The sequence below is a fragment of the Pezoporus flaviventris genome, unplaced genomic scaffold, assembly GCF_033815535.1.
Source record: "Pezoporus flaviventris isolate CSIRO_AGI_PZ_B2104156 unplaced genomic scaffold, CSIRO_AGI_Pfla_v1 ptg000054l, whole genome shotgun sequence".
NCBI lineage: Eukaryota > Metazoa > Chordata > Aves > Psittaciformes > Psittacidae > Pezoporus > Pezoporus flaviventris.
The window spans coordinates 6,105,525-6,130,284 of record NW_026892602.1 but is presented as its reverse complement, the minus strand read 5'-3'; the positions used below and the strand labels follow the sequence as shown (position 1 = coordinate 6,130,284).

Here is a 24,760-nt window from a genome sequence, read left to right as displayed (position 1 = left end):
AGTTCTGAGCTCCGATCCTGTCTTCCTATGGAGACTTTCTTTGGAGCACACATTATGCATTGGAAGTGCTCATCAGCCTGATGGGAATTAGTCTTGTTCCTGCCCAGATAGCATGTGGTGTCATTGATTAGCAAGTCACAGATTGTTTATGTGATAGTTTGCTACACTAACAAAACAGTATCAATATACTAGTGATATGTAAATAACTGTCCTGCTAGCCTGCCTTGATGAAGACATACAGAAACCTGTATTAGCTGACCTGCTGTATGCCTCTGTTCTGGCTTAGTAGTAACACTATTGCTTATATTGATGGTTTACTTCTTGTTAAGCTCTAGTTTTAAAAAAAAAGAAGTAAAAATTCCTGTTTGGTCTTTCTGAGTGAGAGCTTTTTAAGCAAGGGGAATTGGCAGGCTGAGGAATTACTAATTCCCCACTATAGGAAGTAGATACCTTTAAATTCTCTCTGTTTTTAGCTGTTTGAAAATATACTTCAAGTTGTAATTACAGAATGTATGAAGTGCATGCTATTAGTTACTCTTTAAAGATTTGGTTTTTTTATATTACACAAATTACAAGGTTGAAAACTGTATAGCTGACCTGTATGTGTAACTGTTCCAACAGACTAATACTCTTCTACAAGTAAGCTAAAGAAAAGCCTTGTAGTATTTTATAGGAGATGCTGGAATTATTGGTGTGTTTCAAGATAATTAGATATTGCAAGAGTTGAACCCTTTTTGTCCTGAAATAAAACAGCTACTTGCCATCTCTGCTCTTTTCACTGTGGTTTTTCTGCATGAAGCCTTTTTCTCCTGCTTCATCTTGTTCTTTTGCTAGTACTTTTTCTTTCAGTTCAGTTGAGGTAGCAGTTTCTCTTAATTATTTTTATATTTCTCTCCTCTGTTAAGCAAGACACATTGCCTGGGAGAAGAGAAGCAGCAGACTCGCATAACACTTGCTTACAGAGATGTGAAGGACGGATGATATGTACATGCTTTACAGGGAAGAAATAGAAGACTATTCCCACACATTCACACGTAGTGATTCAGCTAGATTGTTGTTGTGTAAAGTATGATTAAAAAGGCAATGGGAAGTTAAGGTACTTCTCAAAAATCTTTTCAGTTAGCATTTGATGTGTTTGCTGGAAATGCTGAAAAGATAGAGAGCAAGACTGAGTATGTGTATGGCATAGATTTAAATGCCAGTGGATCAGTTGCAGAGTTATACTTCAGATTGCTTATTGGTAGGACTAATTCAAGGATCTGATTTATAATTAAAGTTCAGTAGGAGTTTTTTTTCTCTTAAAAGAGAAATTTCTTCAGGAAAAAATTTAGTATATTTGAGTGTATTTTAGGAAGGCAAAGCACACGCTGCAATTTATAAACAGGCAAAAAATGCTCGCTTCTTGATAGTCTCTTACTTCTTGACTAAAGAATGTGCTTGGCACTTTTAATTAGAAATAACTTGAATGAGTTGAAGAAGAGAGCATTCATCCTGGTTGAAACAATGGATCTATAAAAACTGGAGTTAGCAATTGAAATAATTGGAAAGAACCGCCCACATTGCTTCTTCCTCCTGTGTTCTAATGCCTTTTATGGTGCAGTTAACCTGTAAATTAATGTTAAATCCAGAACATAAGAATACGTTAATTTGAGGGGTTTGGGATGATGAAGATTGAGTAGGGGGAAGAAAGAGGAAACTGCACTATATACTTTCAAGTATTCGCACAGGATAAAAATCATAGGTCTAGTAATGCAGATTTAATGGCATCTTATTTTACTCCACAGCATTTGAAGAAATGTGCTTCATCAGTCCACCATAAATTGTTGGAATGAGCAAACTAACTCCATTCAGAAAAGTGTTTTCAAACTCGCTGTCAGAGTGATTAGCTTAATCCTGAAAGACATCCTGAAAACAGGACCTAGGTTCCTGAATTATTTGTGAAGTATTCCTGAAGTATTTGTGAAAATTTTGCTCTCCCTCATTCTACAAGACAATTCTGTGAATTACTCAGCAGATGATTCTAGTCATAGAATCATAGGATCATAGAATAGTTAGGGTTAGAAAGGACCTTAAGGTCATCCAGTTCTAACCCCCTGCCATGGGCAGGGACACCTCACACTAGACCATGTTTCCCAAGGCTCTGTCCTGCCTGGTCTTTAACACTGCCAAGGATGGGGCATTTACCACTTCTTTGGGCAACCTGTTCCAGTGGGCCACAGGAAAGAACCTCACACTAAAAAATTATTTCTTCCTTATATTTAACCTGACCTTCCCCTGTTTAAGTTTAAACCCATTACCTCTTGTCCTACCACTACAGTCCCTGACGAAGTGTCCCTCTCCAGCATCCTTGTAGTCCCCCTTCAACCTGCTGGTCATGCTTGTTTTGATGCAGCCCAGGACACGGTTGGTTTCCAAGGTGCAAGCACACACTGAACCTGGCTCATGTTCAGTTTCTCATTGACCAACACCCACGGTCCTTCTCCACCTGGCTTCTCTGAATCTCTTCTCTGCCCAAACTCTAGGTGTGCCTGGGATTGCTCTGACCCAGGTGTAGGACCGTGCACTTCACATTGTCTGAAAGGTCAAGCTGTTCTTTGGGTAAATACCTAGTTAATCAAATACTGTGTGGTTTCCCCATATGGTCATCTGGATGTAGGCACACCAGGTGAAGGTGTTCCTTCCACTGGCCTCTCTTCACTGCTCACTGCCTGGCTGCATGTGACTGCTGCTGCCAGCCTTCAGGGCCCCTCTTCAGGCTCCCCATTACATTTAGAAGAAGGTGGCTGCTTTAGCTGAGGGTGGTGGGATTCCACTTGGCTAAGTTTGCTTTGATGGATGAGGGAGGCTTGTGTTACAATAGACCTGTTAATAATCCTGTAAAATAATCCTGTTACAGTAAACCTTGTGTCTGGGAAGCTGGGGAGTGGTAACAAGCACCTGGGCTATAATGGAAGGTGAAGGAAATAAATCTCATTTGCCTGGTACACTGCAAAGTGAAATGCTCCATTTACATCTTAGGAAACTGTTTATACAGTAGGTATCCTGATTTTTAGTGATATTTAGTAATCATATGGCAGTGAAATACCTGGTTTTTCTTCATGTCTGGTTTTAGGTAAACTCTGAAAAGATCATATGTGAAGCTGTATTTCAAACAGTTGACTGAACTGAAAAAAAAATGCATGAGCTTTCCTGGTTTGTCAGCTTCCTAATACAGACATCTTCTGGGATGTTTCATTTTAAAGCTCCAGTAGGGCACATATGGCTCAGTATATCTATGGTTCAGTAACTAGGGATATAAAAAGTGGTGGTCAAAGTCTCTGAGGCTTTAGAAAATTGTTTGGTTTATTATGCCAACTCTAGTTTCTTAAGAGGACTGATGTATCAGTTGCTGTGAAACTTAACTGCCTATTAAATCACCTGCAGATGCAGTTAGGTGTTTTTTTTCAGTAGCATAAACCTGAAAATATTAAAAGAATTTGCCTGCTACAGAGGCCCAGGTAGTAGGGAGATGACCTCAGCAGATGCTTCATATTTGCGGTTCCCTTCATTACTCTAATGTTCAATTTTGCTTGAGTTTGTAGGTGGGAAAATTGTGTGATCTTTACAGTGTCTGCTGTTGTTCCTGTGTCATCATTTAGCATGTGTAGATGGCAACAGTAATCTAGAAATTATTTTATTAAGTGTCCTGGGTTCAGCAGGAGCAGTCATTTTTCTCCTTCTTAGTAGCTGGTGCTGTGCTGTGTTTCTGACTTTCAGCCTGGGAACAGCGCTGATGACACCAATGTTTTTAGTTGTTGCTAAGGAATGTTTACTCTGACCAAGGACTTTCTGAGTCTCATGCTCTGCCAGGGAGGAGAGGAAGCAGAGACAGGACACCTGACCCAAACTAACCAAAGGGGTAGTTTTCTGTACCACAGCATGTCATGCCCATTGTATAAACTGGGGGGCAGTTACCTGGAAGGGCTAGATCACTGCTCGTGTTGGGTTGGGTATCAGTGGGTGGGTGGTGATTGGTTGTATTGTCTCCAATTGTTATTTCCCTTATCATTATTGTTATTGGTGGTAGCAGCAATGGTTTTGTGTTATACCTTAGTTACTGAACTGTTCTTATCTCAGCCTGTGGGAGTTACATTCTTTTGATTCTCCTACCCATCCTTCTGGGAGCAGGGGGAGGAAAGGGGTGGGGGGAGGCAGTGAACTAGCAGCTGCATGTTTCTGAGTTACTGGCTGGGCTTAAACCACGACAGTTCTTTGTGGTGCCCAACATGGGGCACGAAGGATTGAGATAACGACAGATCTGACCTGAGTATGTCTAATCGTATTTGTGATAAGCATTCATTGTTTCAGATTAATAGTCACTCGTCACAGTGATGGTTTATTGGCTCTCAAAGTTGTTGCTCTTGATCTCAGAGTTTCAGCATGTCGTACCTTACTTACAGCTGGTATTTGCTGTTTTAGTGTTTATCGGCTTGTAGGCCTTGGCTAAGGTTCTTGTTTCGCTGTACTTTATTGTAATGACTTGCTCAAGATCAGAGCATCCCGACACGTAGGAAGCCAAGGAAGAGGGCCAGGAGACCTGCGTGGCTAAATAGGGAATTGCTGGGTATGCTCAAGTGGAAGAGGAGAGTTTACAGGTCATGGAAGGAGGGGCTGGCCACTTGGGAGGAATATAAGGCTGCTGCTAGAGGATGTAGGAAGGCAGCTAGGAGGACTAAGGCCTCCTTAGAATTAAACCTGGCGAGAAGGGTCAAGGACAGCAAAAAAGAGCTTTTTCAAATACATGGCAGATAAAACTAACACCAGAGGCAATGTAGGCCCACTAATGAACGGGATGGGTGCCCTGGTGACAGAAGATACAGAGATGGCAGAGTTACTGAATGCCTTCTTTGTCTCTGTCTACTCTGCTGCAGGCAGTCCTGAAGAGCCCTGTACCCCTGAGACCTTAGATGAAGTCAGGTCAACAGAGCGGTTTGCCTTAGTCGATGAGGAATGGGTTAAAGACCAGTTGAGCAATCTGGACATCCATAAATCCACGGGTCCAGATGGGATGCACCCGTGGGTGCTGAGGGAACTGGCGGAAGTCATTGCTAGACCACTCTCCATCATCTTACCAAGTCTTGGGAAACGGGAGAGGTGCTGAGGACTGGAGGAAAGCAAATGTCACTCCAGTCTTCAAAAAGGGCAAGAAGGAGGACCCGGGTAACTATAGACCGGTCAGCCTCACCTCCATCCCTGGGAAAGTGATGGAACACCTTATCCTTGGTGCCATCTTAAGGCATATCAAGGATAAGAGGGTTATGAGGGGCAGTCAGCATGGCTTCACCCAGGGGAAATCATGCTTGACCAATCTCTTAGCCTTTTATGAGGAAATAACACGGTGGATGGCTGATGGCAGAGCGGTGGATATGGTCTACCTTGACTTCAGCCAAGCATTTGACACAGTCTCCCACAGCATCCTCACAGCTAATTTGAGGAAGTGTGGTCTGGATGATCAGGTAGTGAGGTGGACTGCGAACTGGCTGAAGGAGAGAAGCCAGAGAGTTGTAGTCTATGGGGCGGAGTCTAGTTGGATGCCTGTAACTAGTGGAGTGCCTCAAGGGTCAGTAGTGGGACCAGTATTATTTAATATATTCATCAACGATTTAGATGAGGGAATTGAGTGTACTATCAGCAAGTTTGCTGATGACGCTAAGCTGGGAGGAGTGGCTGACATGCCAGAAGGCTGTGCTGCCATCCAGCGGGACCTGGACAGGCTGGAGAGTTGGGCAGGGAATAACTGGATGAAATATAACAAGGGAAAGTGTAGAGTCCTGCATGTGGGCAGGAACAACCCCAGGTTCCAGTATAGGTTGGGGAACGATCTGTTAGAGAGCAGTGTAGGGGAGAGAGACCTGGGGGTCCTAGTGGACGACAGGATGACCATGAGCCAACACTGTGCCCTTGTGGCCAAGAAGGCCAATGGCATCCTGGGGTGTATTAGAAGGGAGGTGGTTAGTAGGTCGAGAGAGGTCCTCCTTCCCCTCTACTCTGCCCTGGTGAGACCGCATCTGGAATATTGTGTCCAGTTCTGGGCCCCTCAGTTCAAGAAGGACAGGGAGCTGCTGGAGAGAGTCCAGCGCAGAGCAACTAAGATGATTAAGGGAGTGGAGCATCTCCCTTATGAGGAAAGACTGAGGGAGCTGGGTCTCTATAGTTTAGAGAAGTGGAGACTGAGGGGTGACCTTATTAGTGTGTATAAATATATAAAGGGGGAGTGTCACGAGGATGGAGCCAGGCTCTACTCAGTGGCAAACAATGAAATGACAAGGGGTAATGGGTACAAACTGGAACACAAGAGGTTCCACTTAAACTTGAGAAGAAACTTCTTCTCAGTGAGGGTGACAGAACACTGGAACAGGCTGCCCAGGGAGGTTGTGGAGTCTCCTTCCCTGGAGACATTCAAAACCCGCCTGGACACATTCCTGTGTAACATTATCTAGGTGTTCCTGCTCCGGCAGGGGGTTTGGACTAGATGATCTTTTGAGGTCCCTTCCAATCTCTAGCATACTGTGTTAATACTGTGTTAATACAATAGACTCATTGATCATAAAACTGATCTGGCTTGCGTTCCAAGTGTGGTCACCACCTGTATGCTTTGGGAGGTATATAATTGAAGTGTTTAGCAATTATATATCTTTTTCTCCCTCCTCTGGTGGTCACCTTTGAAGGAGACATTCCCTTACTCCCCCACCAGACTATTTACAGCATCATTTGAGAGTTCTGAAGGTTTTGAATGGCGTTTGGATACTCTTGAGACCTACTTGCTGATTGTGATGGGGATCACCATGTTGAAACACATACAGCATGTGTTTTACCAATGACCATTTTGTCTGATTTCAAAAGTTAGGCAGAGTTGGGTTTGGGTCTTGTCTAGGGTTAGACGATGATGTAGGAGGACCAAGCTGGGCAGTCATGAGTGGCAGGGTGTGTGGGATAGTATGGGCAAGTATCTAGGCCAGTGGGCCCCTCCAGTGCTTTGGAACTTTACCACTGAGCAAGTGCAAAATCCATAAAAATTAGTAAAACACTTAAATGAGGTGTGCTGTAGTCCTGGTCATACCAGAGAGGGACAAATCATGGCAACATGCTGGGGCTTGGCCTATCCTTGCAGAGCCCTGTTCAACACTATCCAGCACCTTCAAAGGGAAAAAAGTCTCTGGATCTGATGGCAAAGCAACAGAGAACACAGCTACTCTAACTCCAAATACAGCAGCTACACCAGCCCCAGTGACCAGTACAGCAGCTACTCAGACTCTGAGTACAACAGACAAAGCAGCTAATCCAGTTCCAAGCACAGCAACTACACCAACCCCAGTGACAAGTACAGCAGCTAACCAAACCCCGATAGCAACAGACAGCGCAGCTGCTGGTGCTACTCAGACCCCAAGCACAGCGGCTGCACCAACCCCGACAGCAGATACCGCAGCCACTCCAACCAGTGATAATCACTGCAGCTAAACCAAAGAACCGATTCATGCCAATATCGGTTGCCCCTGTACACAAGGGGAAAAGCAAACAAGAGGCACAAAAAGTAACCTGTACAGTGAAGAAAGATGAAGAACCAATGCACTTACTACACGGGACAGCATCTGAACAAGAATTATTTTTACGTGAATCAGAGGAAGAAGAAGAGGTGACTTCTTGACCCCGGACCTCAACAGAGCTGCAGAATATGCAGAAAGATTTTACCTGTCATCCGGGGGAGCATATCATCAACTGATTGCTCCAATGCTGTGACAATGGTGACAACAGTCATGAGCTAGAAGGTAGGGAAGCTAAACAGCTGGGATCACTTGCTAGGGAAGGGAGAACTGACAAAGCAATTGCAAAAGAGAAACGGTCCCTCAGCCTTTGGAGGTGGCTCTTGGCAGCTGTGAAAGAAAGCTTTTCCATACAAGGACGATGGTATGAGTCATTCAGTCAACTGGACCATGCTAGAGAAAGGCTTGCAGTCTCTGAGGGAATCCGCCATTGTAGAGATCATCTGTTGGAGGCCAGATGCCAGGAATGTACCTGTAGATGCAGATGAAGTTGAATGTACACGACCCATGTGGCAGAAATTTACATGGAGTGCACCATCATCATATGCTCACTAATTGGCAGCAATAACTTGGAATGGCTTAGTATCACCAACAGTGGATGAAATGATTCATCAACTCCAAGAGTTTGAAGACAGTCGCACCCCTTCCATTATTTCAGCTGTGGAAAGACTGTCCCAGGAGTTCAGACAATTGAGAGACAATCTGTCCAATCTATCCAGCTCCCCACGTGTACCAGCACATCTCAGCTATTAACAAAAGGCATCGTACTGCTCGAGAGAGAAGATATAGGAGGTACACGCCATGGGCCACCCTATGGTTTTACATGTGGGATCATGGAGAAGACATGAGGAAGTGAGATGGAAAACCTGCTTCAGTTTTGGAGGAACAGGTGCGTGAATTGAAGAGGAAAACAGAGGTCAGGGCTGATCATCCCATGAAAGCTGCGGCTTCAGTCTCTGGTGAGCAGGTTCTCAGATGGAGTGGAAGAGCTGATTTTACTCCAGCTCCTGTTATAAAAAATAATCCCTTTCTACAAGACTTAAGTTGTCCAACGTTGTGATGACTATTAGAGGGACCCTGCCTCCAGCCAGGTGGAGGTAGAGGGCAGTTGGATTTACTGGACTGTGTGGATCAGATGACCTGGCACATCAGTCCCACACAAAGAAAGGCTCTAGAAGATACCAGTGCACAGTGTACCCTGATGCCATCAAGCTGTCAAGGGGTGGAAGCCTTTCATATTTTTGGAGTGATAGGAGGATCTCAGGAGTTTATTGTACTGGAGTCTGAAATCAGCCTGACTGGGAGGAAGTGGCAAAAGCACCCCATTGTGACTGGTCCAGAGGCTCCATGCATCCTTGGCATAGATTACCTCAGGAGAGGATACTTCAAAGACCCAAAAAGGTACCACTGGGCTTTTGGTATTGCTGCTTTGGAGACAGAGGAAATTGAGCAGCTGTGCACCTTGCCTGGTCTCTCAGAGGATCTTTCTGTTGTGGGGTTCCTGAAGGTTGAAGAACAAGTGCCAATTGTGACCACAACAGTGCACCGGCGGCAATATCGCACCAACCGAGACTCCCTGATTCCCATCCATAAGCTGCTCTGTAGACTGGAGATCCAAGGAGTGATCAGCAGGACCCACTCACCCTTTAATAGCCCCATATGGCCGGTGTGAAAGTCTAACGGAGAGTGGAGACTAACAGCAGACTATCATGGCCTGAACGAAGTCACACCACCATTGAGTGCTGCCGTACCGGACATGCTAGAACTTCAGTATGAACTAGAGTCAAAGGCAGCCGAGTGGTATGCCATAATTGATACTGCCAATGCATTTTTCTCAATTCCTTTTGCAGCAGAGTGCAGGCCACAGTTTGCTTTTACTTGGAGGGGTATCCAGTGCACTTGGAACCAACTGCCCCAAGGGTGGAAACACAGCCCTACCATCTGCCATGGACTGATCCAGACTGCGCTGGAACAGGGGCAAGCTCCGGAACACCTGCAGTACACTGATGACATTGTTGTGTGGGGCAATACAGCGGAAGAAGTCTTTGAGAAAGGGAGGAAAATAATCCAAATCCTGCTGAAAGCCGGTTTTGCCATAAAATGGAGTAAGGTCAAGGGACCTGCACAGGCGATTCAGTTTTTGGGAATAAAATGGCAAGATGGACATCGCCAGATCCCCGCAGATATGATCAACAAGATAGCAGCAATGTCTCCACCCACTAATCAGAAAGAAACACAAGCTTTCTTGGGTGTTGTGGGGCTCTGGAGAATGCACATCCCAAATTACAGTTTGATTGTAAGTCCTCTCTATCATGGGACCTGGAAGAAGAATGATTTTAAATGGGGCCCTGAGCAACAACAAGCCTTTGAACAAATTAAACGCGAGATAGTTCATGCAGTGGCCCTTGGACCAGTCCGGACCTGGCCAAGTGTAAAAAATGTGCTGTACACTGCAGCTGGGGAGAACGGTCCTACCTGGAGCCTCTGGCAGAAAGCTCCGGGGCAGACTTGAGGTCAACCCCTCGGCTTTTGGAGTCGGGGATACAAAGGATCTGGGGCCAGCTACACCCCAACTGAGAAAGAGATACTGGCAGCCTATGAAGGGGTTCGAGCTGCTTCAGAAGTGATTGGCGCTGAAGCACAGCTCCACCTGACACACCAGTTGCCCGTGCTGGGCTGGATGCGCAAAGGCAGGGTCTCCTCTACACATCGTACAACTGATGCTACATGGAGTAAGTGGGCTGCGCTAATCACATGAGCTCAAACAGGAAATCCCAGTCATCCAGGCATTCTAGAAGTCATCATGGACTGGCCAGAGGGCAAAGATTGGAATGCCACCAGAGGAGGAGGTGATGCGTCCTGAAGAACCCCCACCATATAATAAATTGTCAGAAACTGAAAAGCAATATGCCTTGTTTACTGATGGGTTCTGCTGTATTATGGGAAAGCATCAGAGATGGCAGAAGGCAGCTGTATGGAGACCTTGACGACAAGTTGCGGAAACTGCTGAAGGAGAGGGTGACTCGAGTCAGTTTGCCGAGGTGAAAGCCATCCAGCTGGTCCTGGACATTGCTGAACGAGAAAAGTGGCCAGCACTTTTTGTCTATACTGACTCATGGATGGTGGCAAATGCCCTTTGGAGGTGGTTGCAGCAATGGAAGCAGAGCAACTGGCAACACAGAGGTAAACCCATCTGGGCTGCTGCACTGTGGCAAGATGTTGCTGCCAGGGTGCAGAACCTGGTGGTGAAGGTACGCCATGTAGATGCCCATGTACCCAAGAGTCAGACCTCTGAGGAACACCAGAACAACCAACAAGTGGATAAAGCTGCTAAGATTGAAGTGGCTCAGATGGGTTTAGATTGGCAACATAAGGGTGAATGTTTTTTGGTCCGGTGGGCCCATGACACCTCAGGCCATCAGGGCAGAGATGCAACATACAGATGGGCTCATGGTGGAGGGGTGGACTTAACAATGGACACTATTGCCCAGGTTATTCATGAGTGTGAAACATGCTGCAGTTAAGCAAGCCAAACGGTTAAAGCCTCTTTGGTATGGAGGACGATGGCTGAAGTACAAATATGGGTAGGCCTGGCAGATTGACTATATCACGCTGCCACCAACCCGCCAAGGCAAGCGCCATGTGCTTACCATGGTGGAAGCAACCACCGGGTGGCTGGAAACATGCACTGTGCCCCATGCCACTGCCCGGAACACTATCCTGGGCCTTGAGAAACAGATTTTGTGGCGGCACGGCACCCCTGAGAGAGCTGAGTCAGACAATGGGACTCATTTTCGGAATAACCTTATAGATATTTGGGCCAAAGAGCATGGCATTGAGTGGGTATATCACATCCCCTACCAGGCACCAGCCTCTGGGAAAATCGAACGGTACAATGGGCTGTTAAAAACTACACTGGGAGCAATGGGTGGGGGAACTTTCAAGCACTGGGATACACACTTACCAAGGCCACCTGGTTGGTCAACACCAGAGGATCTGCCAACAGGGCTGGCCAGCCCAGTCAGAGCTTTTACATACTGTAGAAGGGGATAAAGTTCCTGTGGTGCACATGGAGAATTTCCTGGGGAAGACAGTCTGGGTTGTACCTGCTTCAGGTAAAGGCAAACCCACTCGTGGGATTGCTTTTGCTCAGGGACCTGGATATACTTGGTGGGTAATGTGGGAAGATGAGGGAGTCCGATGTGTACTTCGATTTCATTTTAGGGGAAAACAGCCAATGAACTCAATTATATGCTGTTGCCTGCTATGTAGCACTTTTATAGCCCACCAACTAGATGTCTTCAGGTTACCAGTGACTGCCCCTGACTTCCCTCCGACCATCATCCCAACACAAAATGAACTTTGATGAAACCAGATGAGCTCAGCGGTGACCAGACAAGTTCCATGGTGTCATCAGCAGGCAACAATCCAACACTGCACACTGTCTCTCCTGCTCTGAAAGACTGTTACAGGAGATGGAGCCTGACATCATGGACCGGATGAACTCAGCACCTCTATAGGGATTGGTCCATGCACTAAGGAATGATATCTCTCTCTTTGTGTATGTGTGTGTGTGTGTATATATATATATTTTTTTTTTGTGTGTGTGTATATATATATATTTTTGTGTATATACATATATGTATGTGTATATATATGTGACAAGACTGACGGTATGTTGAAAAATGTGGGATCTAAGCATGACGTGAATGGTATAGAATAAGGGGTGGATACTGTCCTAGGGTCAGCAGTAGCAGTCATTTTTGTCCTTCTTAGTAGTTGGTGTAGTGCTGTGTTTTTGACTTTCAGCCTGGGAACAACGCTGATAACACCAGTGCGTTTTAGTTACTGCTCAGTAATGTTTAGTCTGACCAAGGACTTTCTGAGTCTCATGCTCTGCCAGGGAGGAGAGGAAGCCGGGAGGAAGCAGAGACAGGACACCTGAAACAAACTAACCAAAGGGGTATTCCATACCGCAGCACGTCATGCCCAATATATAAACTGGGGGCAGTTACCGTGAAGGGCTAGATCACTGCTTGGTCAGTCTGGGTGTCGGTGGGTGGGTGGTGAGCGGTTGTATTTTCTTCCCTCGTTATTTCCCTTATAATTTCTATTATTGGTGGTAGCAGTAGTGGTTTGTGTTATACCTGAGTTACTGGACTCAACTTGTGTTTCTTTCGATTTTCCTCCCCATCCTTCTGGGAGCTGGGGGAAGAAGAAGGTGGGGAGTGAGCAAGCAGCTGTGTGGTTCTGAGTTACCGGCTGGGCTTAAACCATGACATTATGCTCGTGCAAGACTAATGTTAAAATGTAAAGTTCATTTGGGAAGCTGTTGGATTCCCCATCTTGTAGAGTGTCCATTTTGCTTTTCAAATAAATATATATATATAAAAAAAAGCAGTTGGGAGGGGAGAGAGGAAGAGTTGGGCTCCCTGTGTCTGTCCCTGTTTCAGCCACTTCAGCACCAGCTAGGTTGCAGATGGGAGAGGGAGGAGCTTTGTTTAGTTCATTAAACTTCTGAAGAATCAGAATTTCCTGCCATGATTTTTTTTTTTTTTTTTGTTACTGTGACAAAACCAGTACCATCTTTTTTTTCTTAGCAGAACACACTGGGAAGCTTCAAACTAGAGATATTTGCTCTTTTGTGCAGGAATACTTTTTCTGTCAGGGGTGGAGGGATGGATGCAGTTAGGACTCTTAGGTATTGATGCTTTGAAGAAGCTAAAATACCTCAGGTTCCTTCTTCACATTCTTTCCCAAAGACAGTTACAAACCTGAAATTCTGCTATATTTCTCCTTGTTACCTTTGAATTTTAGTTATTTATTTATGTATTCCTTCAGGAGATTTAAAATAGTAGGGGCAATGGAACATTGTCCTACAGGAATTATTCATCCAAAGAAAAGTCAGATGGAAAAGGCTAATTTAATGCTAAAAGGGTGTGTTGCAAGTATCCCATCCAAGTGTGGATGTAAAATCAATAAACTCTTACATCAGAAGTGGTTCATCTTAAAACATAGAGTTTGGATGGCAAAAGTCATCACTGAGTCATTTTTAACCACTGGAGCAGAAGCTATGGGTAACACCCTGAGAAAATTAGAACATGCGTGCCTGCATAATTTCTCCTGTGAAATGAAGAGTGAAGAAGAGCCAGACGAAAGTGGAAGCATAGCACAGTTCCAGAATTGCAAAAGCAGGAAGTTTTTCAATTAAAACTGAGTGTTCTGGTTAGTATAATACTGCACGGTGGCATGCAAAGGCAACACGTCACTGCTAGCCTGTGAGTAAGCAAAAACAGTCAGAATAATCTTTCTCTGGCTAGCTGTTGTGTGTAGCAGGACTGCACTCTGCTGCTCAGCTGCTTGGGGCAGGCAGGGGAGGTCCGTGGCATGGATCCTAGGACAGAGTAGTGAAACTTGCAGCATCTCCAGGTACGTTTCATAAAGCAGTGTGCCTTCCAGTTTCACTGTTGGTTCTATTTCTGGGTTTGCAGCAGTAGCGAGTTGTGCTGCTTTATGTGTCAGGTAAATTAAGTGTATGATCAAATGTATGTGCTGTCCACATATCTGTATGCTGTTCATATAAAACAGAGATAACATTTCGTTCATACCTGATTATTTTTTAATTGATTGCCAGAGGTGCAATAAGATACATACTCCAGAATAAAAACGTCTTGGGTATATGTAAACTTATTTGAGAAGACTGAGTTGCACATCTAGGGCCCACAAGTTGTGCTACAAAATAAAGTAAGGTATGATACAATTAAGAAAGAAATGTAAAGTGCTGTGTTCTGTAGTGCTTATATCTGCACAAAGGCTGAGGCTTTTCATCTGAGTGGCTCAAGCCCAGCAGACTTGCCTTCCTTGTGCTATTCAGTGATGTTATGGTGGGAAGTTCTTCTCATGGTTACAGCTTTTGCAGCCATAATTTATTTTGTAATGAGGCATCACTATCTCTGTCAGGTAAACATAACACACTATAATCCACTCACTAGTGGCCTCTGTATAATTCCATTCTGTCTGTGAAATTCTGATGGAATCATCCAGGCTTGAAAACAGGGTGTAGTGCAGGTAGTACTTTGTTTTAAAACATACTCAGATAAAGTGAAAGAGACTGTTTTATTTTTCTTTTCCTCACATGTCAAGATATCCTGAAGTGCAGAACAAAGACCTACTTGTACAGCTATTTACTATAATAAAACCAGTAAGCTAATGGTCTCACGTATTGCAGAGAAGTATCTCCATGCATCCCAAGTAGGTCTTGGGTGTTGGGTATGCTTCAGTGTGACTGTAAAGCCAAACTAAGTATTTCTTCATAGTGAAATCAGGTTTATTACAGTGTAATTCTCTTCTAAAATCAAGTCTCCTTCTAAGGATTTTTATCTAAAATAATGAGTGTAATGGCAATAAATAATAAAATACTGTTCAGATGCCAAAAATAGCTCCTCAGTCTCTTTGATCTGCATTTCGGCTAAAGATATAAAATTCCACTAGAGACTCTTATAAACAGACTCCATTAATCCAAATAAATTGTTTTGAAAAACAGCTACTGTAATAGATGTTGATTAAGACAGTGAATAACATTGAGTTTTAATTTTCAGTACAGCTTGAATTAACTCCATATTAATTAGAGTCAAACCTCCAAGTCTTATTGTGCTGCTCTGGAATCTGTGTATGGCTACTTCTATTTGTCTTGGCTTTAATTAATCATTCTCTTATTTCTTGGCAGCAGCCATTATCAGGCAGGGAGGTATGGTTCCAGGTGCAGTCTTGAACCTTCATGGCTTCTGCCTGCCATCTGCATGCTGTGGTCTGTGCAGCACAGGCAGTCCTAGCAGCGAATGAAATACAGATACGTCTCCAGTATTTCCAGCTGGTGCACTGATGGGAACTTTCTCTAGTAGTCTTTAAACCTTTTTTCTATCACTGAAAAAGTGCAAAGTTCATTTTTTCTATATCTGCATTGTTTAGTAACACTCAGTGCATGTGTAATGTACGTTTCTGTGGTTTTCCATGCTGCTTAATTTTTTGTTTTGCCATAAGGCTTTTACATGACTGAGATTAAGAAGGATCCTATTTAAAGAGATGCAGACATACATTATGTTTATAAAAAGAAATGCATCTGGTTTTGACAACACATCGCTATTTTATGTGCTTCTGAAGAATGCACCAATTGATAAAATTATCTCAATTAAGAGTGTCAGTGGAGTTAATAAAGAGAAGTGCCCTGAGAATTGTAATGTCTGTATGGCTTGGCCCTTTGTGCACTTTCGGGACCTCGTTTCTGATTGTCTTGTTCTCCCAAAGTTCCCTCATGGGGCAGGGGAGCAATTAGCTCCAGTGAAACAGAAGCCCAGCAAGCAGCAGTATGATGGGCAGTATGGGTTTGTGCTGTGCCATACATGAATTTCTCACCAGGGCCAGTCCCGCAATATTACCGCAGCATGTGCTGTTAAGTACCCTCAGACAAGGTGGTGTCTCTCTGCATGGCATGCAGTGCATGCGTGCGCTCAATCTTACGTTACTAAAAACATTGCTCTGGGGTAAACCTTGTGCCTTGTGGATGTAACCAGTCTGTTCCAGCGAGGCCAGAGGAGCACATACAGAAACAGGGCTTGACCAAATCCCCACAATGTAGCCCATAAGTAAAGAGTTTGCTGTGTATGATAGGAAGCCAAGGTCTTCCTGTAAGCCAGTTCACCAGATTGCAGTTGAAAAATAATTTGAGTTTTCTTGAGTCTGATTATGAGGTTTTTGCCTGTTTTCCCTATTGCTCCTGGTTTTCAATGCTACATTAATGTTCAAGCTCATGGCGACCGTATTAGAAATTCAGTGTGTGTGATTTGCAGTGGGGATGGAGAGCAAACCTGGTTGTTGGAGTACTCAGCTTGTGCTTTGTCACATACTTCTGCATTCAATTCTTGCAAGGGGAGGATAGCTGTAAGAAGTTTTAAGTGCCAACATAAAGTGCTATTCATGTTGCTACTCAACATGTGAATAGCAGTGAAGAATAGAAGAACAGGAGATGGCTGAGAAACCAAAGGCAGAGGAGACAGTGTCCCTCTAAGGGGTGGCAGTGGTGGTGTGGAATGTGCACATTAGCCCCAGGTTGTAAGCTTCCAAGGTAAAACAAGAAAGCAGCCCTAGGAGGAAGTGAGAAATTTCCTAGCAATGTGAAAGTAAATGCTGAAAACAGCATGTACTGGTGTGAATATTGCAGCTGTGTTGTTCAGAACATCCTTGTGGTACCTGAGGTGATGTGTGTGAACGGGGCATGGTGCCTGTGTGGCAGTAAGAGTGGAGGAGGAAGATGGCACCTAGCATTTTTGCAGATTGTCTGGGGGGTGGTTTTATGTTAGTTTTTAGTTTAAGTGTTTGTAAGGCTCCTTCTGTAAGTGTCAGAGGAGGAGAAGCTTCTTCAAAGGTTGATTTAGCTGTCTAAATTGAGTATCTGTCTGGATTTCCCTTTGAAGGAACTTTCTCAGAGTTCTTTGTGTTAGCTATAGAGAGCTGTGGTGCTGGCCACAATGCTAGGCTTTTATGACTGTTCCTCTAACTCTGTGTGTGTAAGATTCCAATAAATGCTCAGCACAAAGTAATGTAAATATTTTATTCCTCTGTCTCTGAAAGAAGCTTGTGTTGTTCGTAACGCTGCAGTATTGAAGAACATAATGCAGATGGGTTGAGTTCTGTCTCTACCCTGACACTGTTAAATACAACTTTCAGGTATTTTAATGTTTTGTTGACACCTATATTCAATTTCCAGTTACTAACATCTGATTTATTTGTGCATGCAGTGGGGAAGTATTAGATTCCACATATCATCTAAGGGCTTGTTTTTAATAAATTGCTCTCTTCTGATGGTCCCTCAGAGCTTTAAGAGGAGATGCAGTTGTACTTGGTAACTAGAAACAATACATTTCTAAAAAACAACCGGCTATTACTGTAATGGTCATTGCAGGAAACAGATGAAATTAATTTAGCTACTCTGTGGCTGAAATTAAAGGGTTGTGTCTGTTTTTCTAAATACACTGTTGGTCAAGATGATGCGTTTATGATATTATGGAAGCATAGAAATTTGTGGCACTGTATGAAGACGTTTTTATTTCAGCTCTAATCGTAGGTAATCTAAACACAACTTAATGACTGACATCTAATATGGTGAATTGTAAAATATATGGGTTAACTGTCTGTCAGTCACGCTTCTGAGCCACCACTGCTATGTGGTGTGTACTTATTGTTGTGGGGGGAGAGTGGCTTTCTAGTTTATGTGTTTTTAAGGAGTAAAAGAAGCAGTTTTCCAGCTCTAGTACTGGCACAATTACTGTCAACTTTTTAAACGCTTGGGACTGAACACAGACTGATGCCTGAAACTCTCTAGCTGGTGCCGAGGGCTGACTAGGAAGCGTTGACTGAAAACCTCCTGTTTAAATAAAGCGTGTACTCGGTGCTTGCAGCTGCGTTCAGATTTGAAGACTGGACCATTCTTTGTATTATGCTGGTAGTAAAATCAGAGTGTGACTTTCAAGGTGAATTGAAGGCGCTTGGAATTAGATTTGCTTCCACGCTTTTAGCAAGTGCAGTGCAATATTGACCTATGGCACAAGAAACTAACAGGAAATTAAACATAAGGAAGTGTTGTGAACCTGTTGTTGGTTTGTTTTTTTTTTCAATTGCATGCTACTCTTAAACTGCCCCTTAGCTAGATAGGTGACTAGGAGTTTAAAGAGTGTTTGAGTGGAGTAGTTGCTGTTTCAGTCTCCTGTGAGTTTTTTTCATGACTCTGTTCTTCTGTTTTTTTCCTTTCTTAGTCTTCATGAAGAAATCATTGACTTCTATAAGTACATGTCTCCCAGACCTGAAGAAGAGAGAATGCGGATGGAAGTGGTGAACAGGATAGAAAACGTTATAAAAGAGCTCTGGCCTAATGCGGATGTGAGTGGGACACTGTTCTGGTTTTTAATAAGTTTTTTATGCCTGTTTACTTCATGAAGTATTGAATAGTGAAAATATTGTTTATTTTTCCATATTTAAAACAAAACAAAACCAAACCCAACAACAACCTAACAGCAAAAGGATGTCTAGTCAAATGAGAGAGATGATCTTTCTTCCTATAATAATACAGGTCAACATTTTCTGTCACACATAGGAGCAAAGACAATCTAGATCTGCTGTAGCCAAAGAAAGTTCGTAAGGTATGGCCACACTTAGTCTCATGAATATTTATTTACTAAAATTAATGGGAACATACAAGGCATGCATGCTTGTAAAGTATTGTGTTAAAAACATACATATCTTATGAAAGTCATTGTTCTGCTAGTAGCAGGGCTTCTAGTCCAAAGACCTGTGGTCTTGAATAGTCTGTTAAGCTGGAATGCCAGCAATGCCATGTTACGTAGACCATGCTATTTTTAATAGGCAGTTAAACTAAATTGGTATCTTACAAATTTAAAGGAACCAGGTTTTTTGTACAGGAAAAACAGGTTTGTGGATCTCTAGATCTGTTGTATTGAGCTTAAAATCTGGAGTGCCTCTTTCCACTGAAGATGGGGTTTTGTTAGTACTTGATTCAGCTGAAACAAGTTTCTCCTGGGCAGAGCTATGAAAAGGTTGGATTAAAGAGAAGCTGGAGAAGCTCCTTTTACAGCTTGACATGATTTTATGGGCGCACAGTTGGATTTTTGGCACAATTGCATCTAGTTTAATTGTATCCCTCCACTAACATGATACTTATTTTCAGAATGAAGATGTATAGCTGTTGTCATCTATCTGTAGATAACAATAATGGAAAATAAGGATTTGTTAGCTGGAATAGCAACACAAATTCAGACAGCAGAATCTTAGTATAAGAAATGCTCTTTGATCCTGCCCATGTTAAAGATAGTGGTTTGACATGAGAATCTTAAACCCACTGTTCATTTCAGATCTTAGCCTGTTGTTTGGAATGTGTTTTTTAGAAATTGGCGGAATATGACAGAATAGGAATTCTTTCTGAACTGTATGTATGTGGCGGGTAGTTTTGTGTGTAAAATACACTCACATTTTCAAGGTGATTCATGTTATGGTCTAAGTATTAGTGATGTATCATATGGATGTATATATTTTCAGTACAACACATATCTGGTAATTTTTTCATCGAGTAAAACAGTAACTTTTCCACAGAAACTGTGTAAGAGACTTCAGCGTATCTCACAGCTTTTGTATAGCTCTCCTCTAACCCAGTGAAACAGTGTTTAGACCCTAATCAAGAACAGGAATAATGGGCTGCCTGTTTGACAAGCAATAGTATAGGAAACAGCCTGGGTAGAAAACAGTGCTTGCTCTGGTACACCCTGCCAAAGTAATTTCACCACGATAGCTAGATAGCTAATTGCTTCAGCCAGGAGAAGACTTTTTCCTAGACGTGTTTGTGTGCTGCAGACCTAACTAGTGTAATGGGGTGAATGAGTTTGCTACCAGGGGATCTTTCTTTGTTACCAGCAACACATTGAATAGGGCACAAGAACTTAATGCTTCCAGAGATACTGTTTGTAAGACACGCTTGATCTGTAAAAGCTAGGTCTTCTGTATTAAAATAATGGGGTTTTATATGACTTTGGGGCTTGAGAAAATAGTCTTTCCTAAAGCTAATGAAACTGGGTTTTGTTGCTATAGTCTCTTGAAGAGGAGGAAGCAAATTACAAGCCCTGCCACAAGTGACGGCTGACCACTGGGGCTTAGCTGTAACGTAACTGAGAGGAAGCATAACCCATGTAGCTGAAAACTGAGGTTCACTTTTCAATTACTGTGAATTAAAACTGCCATGACCCTCTTTTTCTGCTATTCTTGAAAATGATCGAGAGCAAGAATGTGCCAGTTTTTCTCAAGTCAGTACCTGTTCTTCGGAGCCTAAATTCATTTTGTGTGCTACTGTTGAGGGAGAATTCTCCTCTTGTATGCCCTTCCATTTTCTGGAGGGTAGAAAGGAACTGAACAGTGACACAGCACACCAGGTGACAATCTGGAAATTACTGTAATGTTATTTTTCTAATACTTACTTTATAGATCTGGTTGGAAACTGAATTGCTGAACTCAACTGTGTTCAACTTTGACAATGTTTTATTGTAATTTTTCGGTTGCTTGAGTTAATCACTAACCTTTTGGAAATTGTGTTGGTTTAGCTACTTGTAAGATTTAAGTTTTGAGTGCACTTTCTGAGAAGGTAAAATGTTGTCTGGTCCAATGTCCTCACCTTTAGCTGTAAAGTGGTAAGTTAATGTTTAAGCTGTTCATTTTGAGTCATAGATGCAATTAATCCAGCTAAAATAAACTCGTAAGTTAAACATACACATTCAGTTTGTAATTTCTAACTAAACACAAAGGTAAGACAGACTTTATAAAAATCAGATACCAAGGAAAATAAAAATCAGGCTTCATGAATTGAAACATACAGATTATAGTGAGTGTGTGGTATGTGTCTGTGCACATACTTCTTTTTCCTGTTCCACTTAGGAAAAGGCTGAAAAAGCACAGGGAGCGAGGGTAAAACTAGGTACCCTAAACTGCTACTTTATTTATAGAAGTTAGCAATTGTGTCATTTGCTCTCTTACCCAGGGGAATGTGCTTAGAAGGAAACATTCCTACTAACTGAGAACTGTTCTTGGCATCAGCAAGGCTCTGACCATAAGAAAAGCTTTAATTACACTGAAACTGAATGGTCCAAAATATTAAATGAAAGCATTTTAAGACAAAGTTTTTTGACCAGTTGAATATGAAAGTTTGACTATTGAACAAATAAGTAGCTATAGATTGGAATTTAGGATATGTTTGTCATAATGTCCTCAGCTTTGTGTCTGAATATTATGTAGCGTCATAGATCTGAAATGAAGTAATGTGACATACTTCACACTCCTCAGTTGTGAAAATACTGTCATTGGAAATGGAAGTAGAAAGATTAACTCTATTTAGTGTGACAAACTTTGGAAAATTCTACCTAATGATGTAGAAGAAAGGGAAATCTAAATTGGGTATGGATAAGATTTTGTTTTGTTTTGATGGAGAGACTTTGGTAGCAAGGACTTTCCAAGCTTTTGTGGGTTTCCAAGCTCTGTTATTTATAGCGAGGACATATTTGGAACATGCTTGTAATTAAAGCTCCTTCAGGTTCTTTGGAATTTAATATGAGTAAGTTTGAAGAAATGTAGGATAAATAGTAACAATAACATGCAGGAGCGGGAGGAGTCCATTATAGTACTGTGAAGTCTTAAGTAATCTTATGACTGCGCATACATATCTCTGTCCATGTGGAATAAAACCGTAACTGGCAGCGTTGGCACACTACAGAACTAATTCTCAGGTCTCTCAAATCATGACAGTGACCTGTATTTGGGATGCTTTAGATATGTGTGTGGCTACAGAGTTTCAAGAGTTTAAATACCAATTCTGTAAGTCAAAATCCTTTAATGATTCTGTTCTGATTTCCTCACTCTTCCTCTCCCATCTTTCCAGATCTGATCAGAGGCATTGAAGTGTGGGTGTGAGTTTCTTTTACGATAATTCAGTGTTTCTCATACTCTAAATTATTGTACGACAGCAGATGTTGTCTCATTCCTTTTGGTAAAGGTCATATATGTTGAATCAGTAAGTTTACGAATACTTTTGGGGTTGTTTATTCAGTAAAGGCTCTCTCTGATGTTCAGCTGAGCACACCATTTTGTTTAAAAATGTGAAAAGACATTTATTTTTTTCCAAACCTGTCAGTGGTTGTTTGATTGTGGAAAAGCACTTTTCCACATATCAACAGATGGTTTTGGTGGCCAAATAAATCCTGGTTTGACTGAACCCAAACAGTTTTACAGGGGATGCTTTTACTATTATCCTGGATTTAAAATAGTAATAATAATTACTTTCTTAGTTCTGTGATGCCTTTATACTTTCATGAAGATCTAGTACAATATTGATGCTAGTTCTGTGGCATCTCTTGCAGTCTTTTCTAGTTTGAGAAGCTGCGAACTTTTAACATTCAAATTACTGCCAGCATGTGCTTTTTGTTGAGGATGACTTGAGGGATTGAGAAGAGTTAAGCAATGTAAAATAATCAAGAGGAAGCACTCAAACTGCTTCCTAGTCTGCTGAAGTACCAAAACATTTACTTGCAAAACATTCTCTTTTCCCATCTCTCTGTTTTTCATATCCTGAAGGGGAAAAACATAAGAAGTGGGTCCCTTGACATACAAATAGGTGGCACTCAGAATAGTGCCTGAGACTCATTAAAGCAGAATCCACAGTTCAGTGGCTCCCGGAAACACATCGGAAGACTGTCTGATTGAAATTCAGTCCAAATGTGTAGATATTTGCACTTTGAAGTCTCACCAGTCGCCCTTTGAGACTTAGCACATGAGTCCAACCTCCCTGTGAGGCTTGGCTAAGTTAATGAGAACGTGGTTTCGGATAGCTTACAATGGAAACCTCCTTATTTAAACCTCCAGTTCTAGTAAAAATCCAGCATAATAAATGAAATCTGGGGGATGTGAAACTCTCTGGAACATTTTTTGTTTGTTGTTTAAGCAGAAATAAAGAGAGTTGTGGTACTTGATCTGTGATTCAGAAAAACATGGATTGTGATACAATTTTTTTTAGTATGCAAAGCAGTGAAAATATATTAAACTTAGAAAATGTGTTTAAAAACTGAAGGGTACACTTTGAGATATGAAAGCAAAAAATAAATTAAACTGTGGTTTTTTAGTGTTCTATCATTCTAAAGTGTTTTAAGCATTTTGGGTTATAGATTTTTGCTAAATTGGGTCATGGTGAAATTTTTATATTGAAAGAAGGTTTTGTAATAGAAAAATCAAAGTTATTAATGTTTCATGGGTAATAACAATGAAGATTAGTGATTTAAATACACTGAAGATGTGAACACTTTAGCAGAAAAGAGTAATTCTGTTCAGAATGTGCCTGTTAGCAATACCAAAATCTACCAATGGAGGGTAGCAATAACCGGCCTTTACAGGCAATTTAATAGAACTTTTTTGTCTTCTGAAGCCTGACAATTTGTTTTCATATATCCTATTCTGTGTTTCAGGTGCAGATATTTGGAAGTTTCAAAACCGGTTTATATTTACCTACAAGGTCAGTAATGTTTCAGTATAAATTCTGTACAAGAGAAAAGATAGCTGTCAAACCTTTATCTGTAGTGATTTATCTCTCAATATCCATGTTACTTGTGTGTATACCTGTTATATTAAGAAAGTGTTAAGCTATTAGAACTTTGCAGAGTGCATAGAAAAATTAAGACTGTTAACTGTAATAGCTGTGGCTGTATAGGTTTTTCACATTTTGGTGAAAGACTTATAGTGTGGTTTTTATTCTGTTATTCCATGTTATATTTTGCCTAATATCCTTTTACTTAAGCTGATACTGAAGGTTTCGATACAGGGTTTTTTTGCTGCTGGATCTCTGTGTTATTTTGCAGACATATTTATACTCAAGGTGATAGCAGAGCTGCTTTTTCTGTCTTGGTATGCATCAGAGAAATGTCTCTTGTTGTTACCTCTCAGCATCAATAGCGGGTTTAACACCGGTTTAGTTTAGATGAGAAGCATGCAGCAGCATTTCATGTTCTCCAGGCAGGTTTTGAACATAGTTTTCTGCAGCTGGCTGAGTGCTGCCTACCCTTGCAGCTAATTGGTATGCAGCTGAACTGCTGCTGACACTGCTTGTTGGCAAGAGGTATTTCATCTGCTGCAGATGTGGTTTCTTTGAGGTTATTAAAGCAGTGTTGTCTGTGAATCAGCAGACCTGTGGAATCTTTTTGGAGGGGGAAAGTGTTATAATTTTTTTGCTGTTACCTGTTGCACAGTTTTCTGTGTCACTGAAGTAGCCTGCTTGTATAGCTGCAGGGTTATGTTCTCTCCTCCTTTGTGTTCCCAAACAAGTGGGGGAATCAAAGAAGTTGGGTAGCAAAATGAGAGAGCTCAAGATCTCACAGTGGCCCTCACAGTCACCTTTTGGATCTGAGTTTAGGCATTGAATTAGGATGTCAGCTCCCTGTGTAGTCAGATGAGTGTGTGTGTGCACAGGGAGGAAGTGTAGTGGGATGAAGACACCTCTTCAAGGAGCTGAGTTAATGAATGAAGTTAATTAGATGGCTTGATCTTACTTAGCAGCTTGTTGCTTTCTGAAGTCAAAGTTTCACATTGTC

At 42.2% G+C, this 24,760-nt stretch overlaps 1 protein-coding gene across 1 annotated transcript in view; it reads left to right on the top strand.

The window, feature by feature from the left end:
- The window catches only part of TENT4B (terminal nucleotidyltransferase 4B), a 51,099-nt gene that overhangs the window by 11,782 nt on the left and 14,557 nt on the right, over positions 1-24,760 (top strand). The window contains exons 2-3 of the mRNA XM_061469074.1: positions 18,389-18,512; positions 23,642-23,688. Of these exons, the coding sequence (XP_061325058.1) occupies positions 18,389-18,512; positions 23,642-23,688 (171 nt within the window). The remainder of the gene's footprint in view (positions 1-18,388; positions 18,513-23,641; positions 23,689-24,760) is intronic.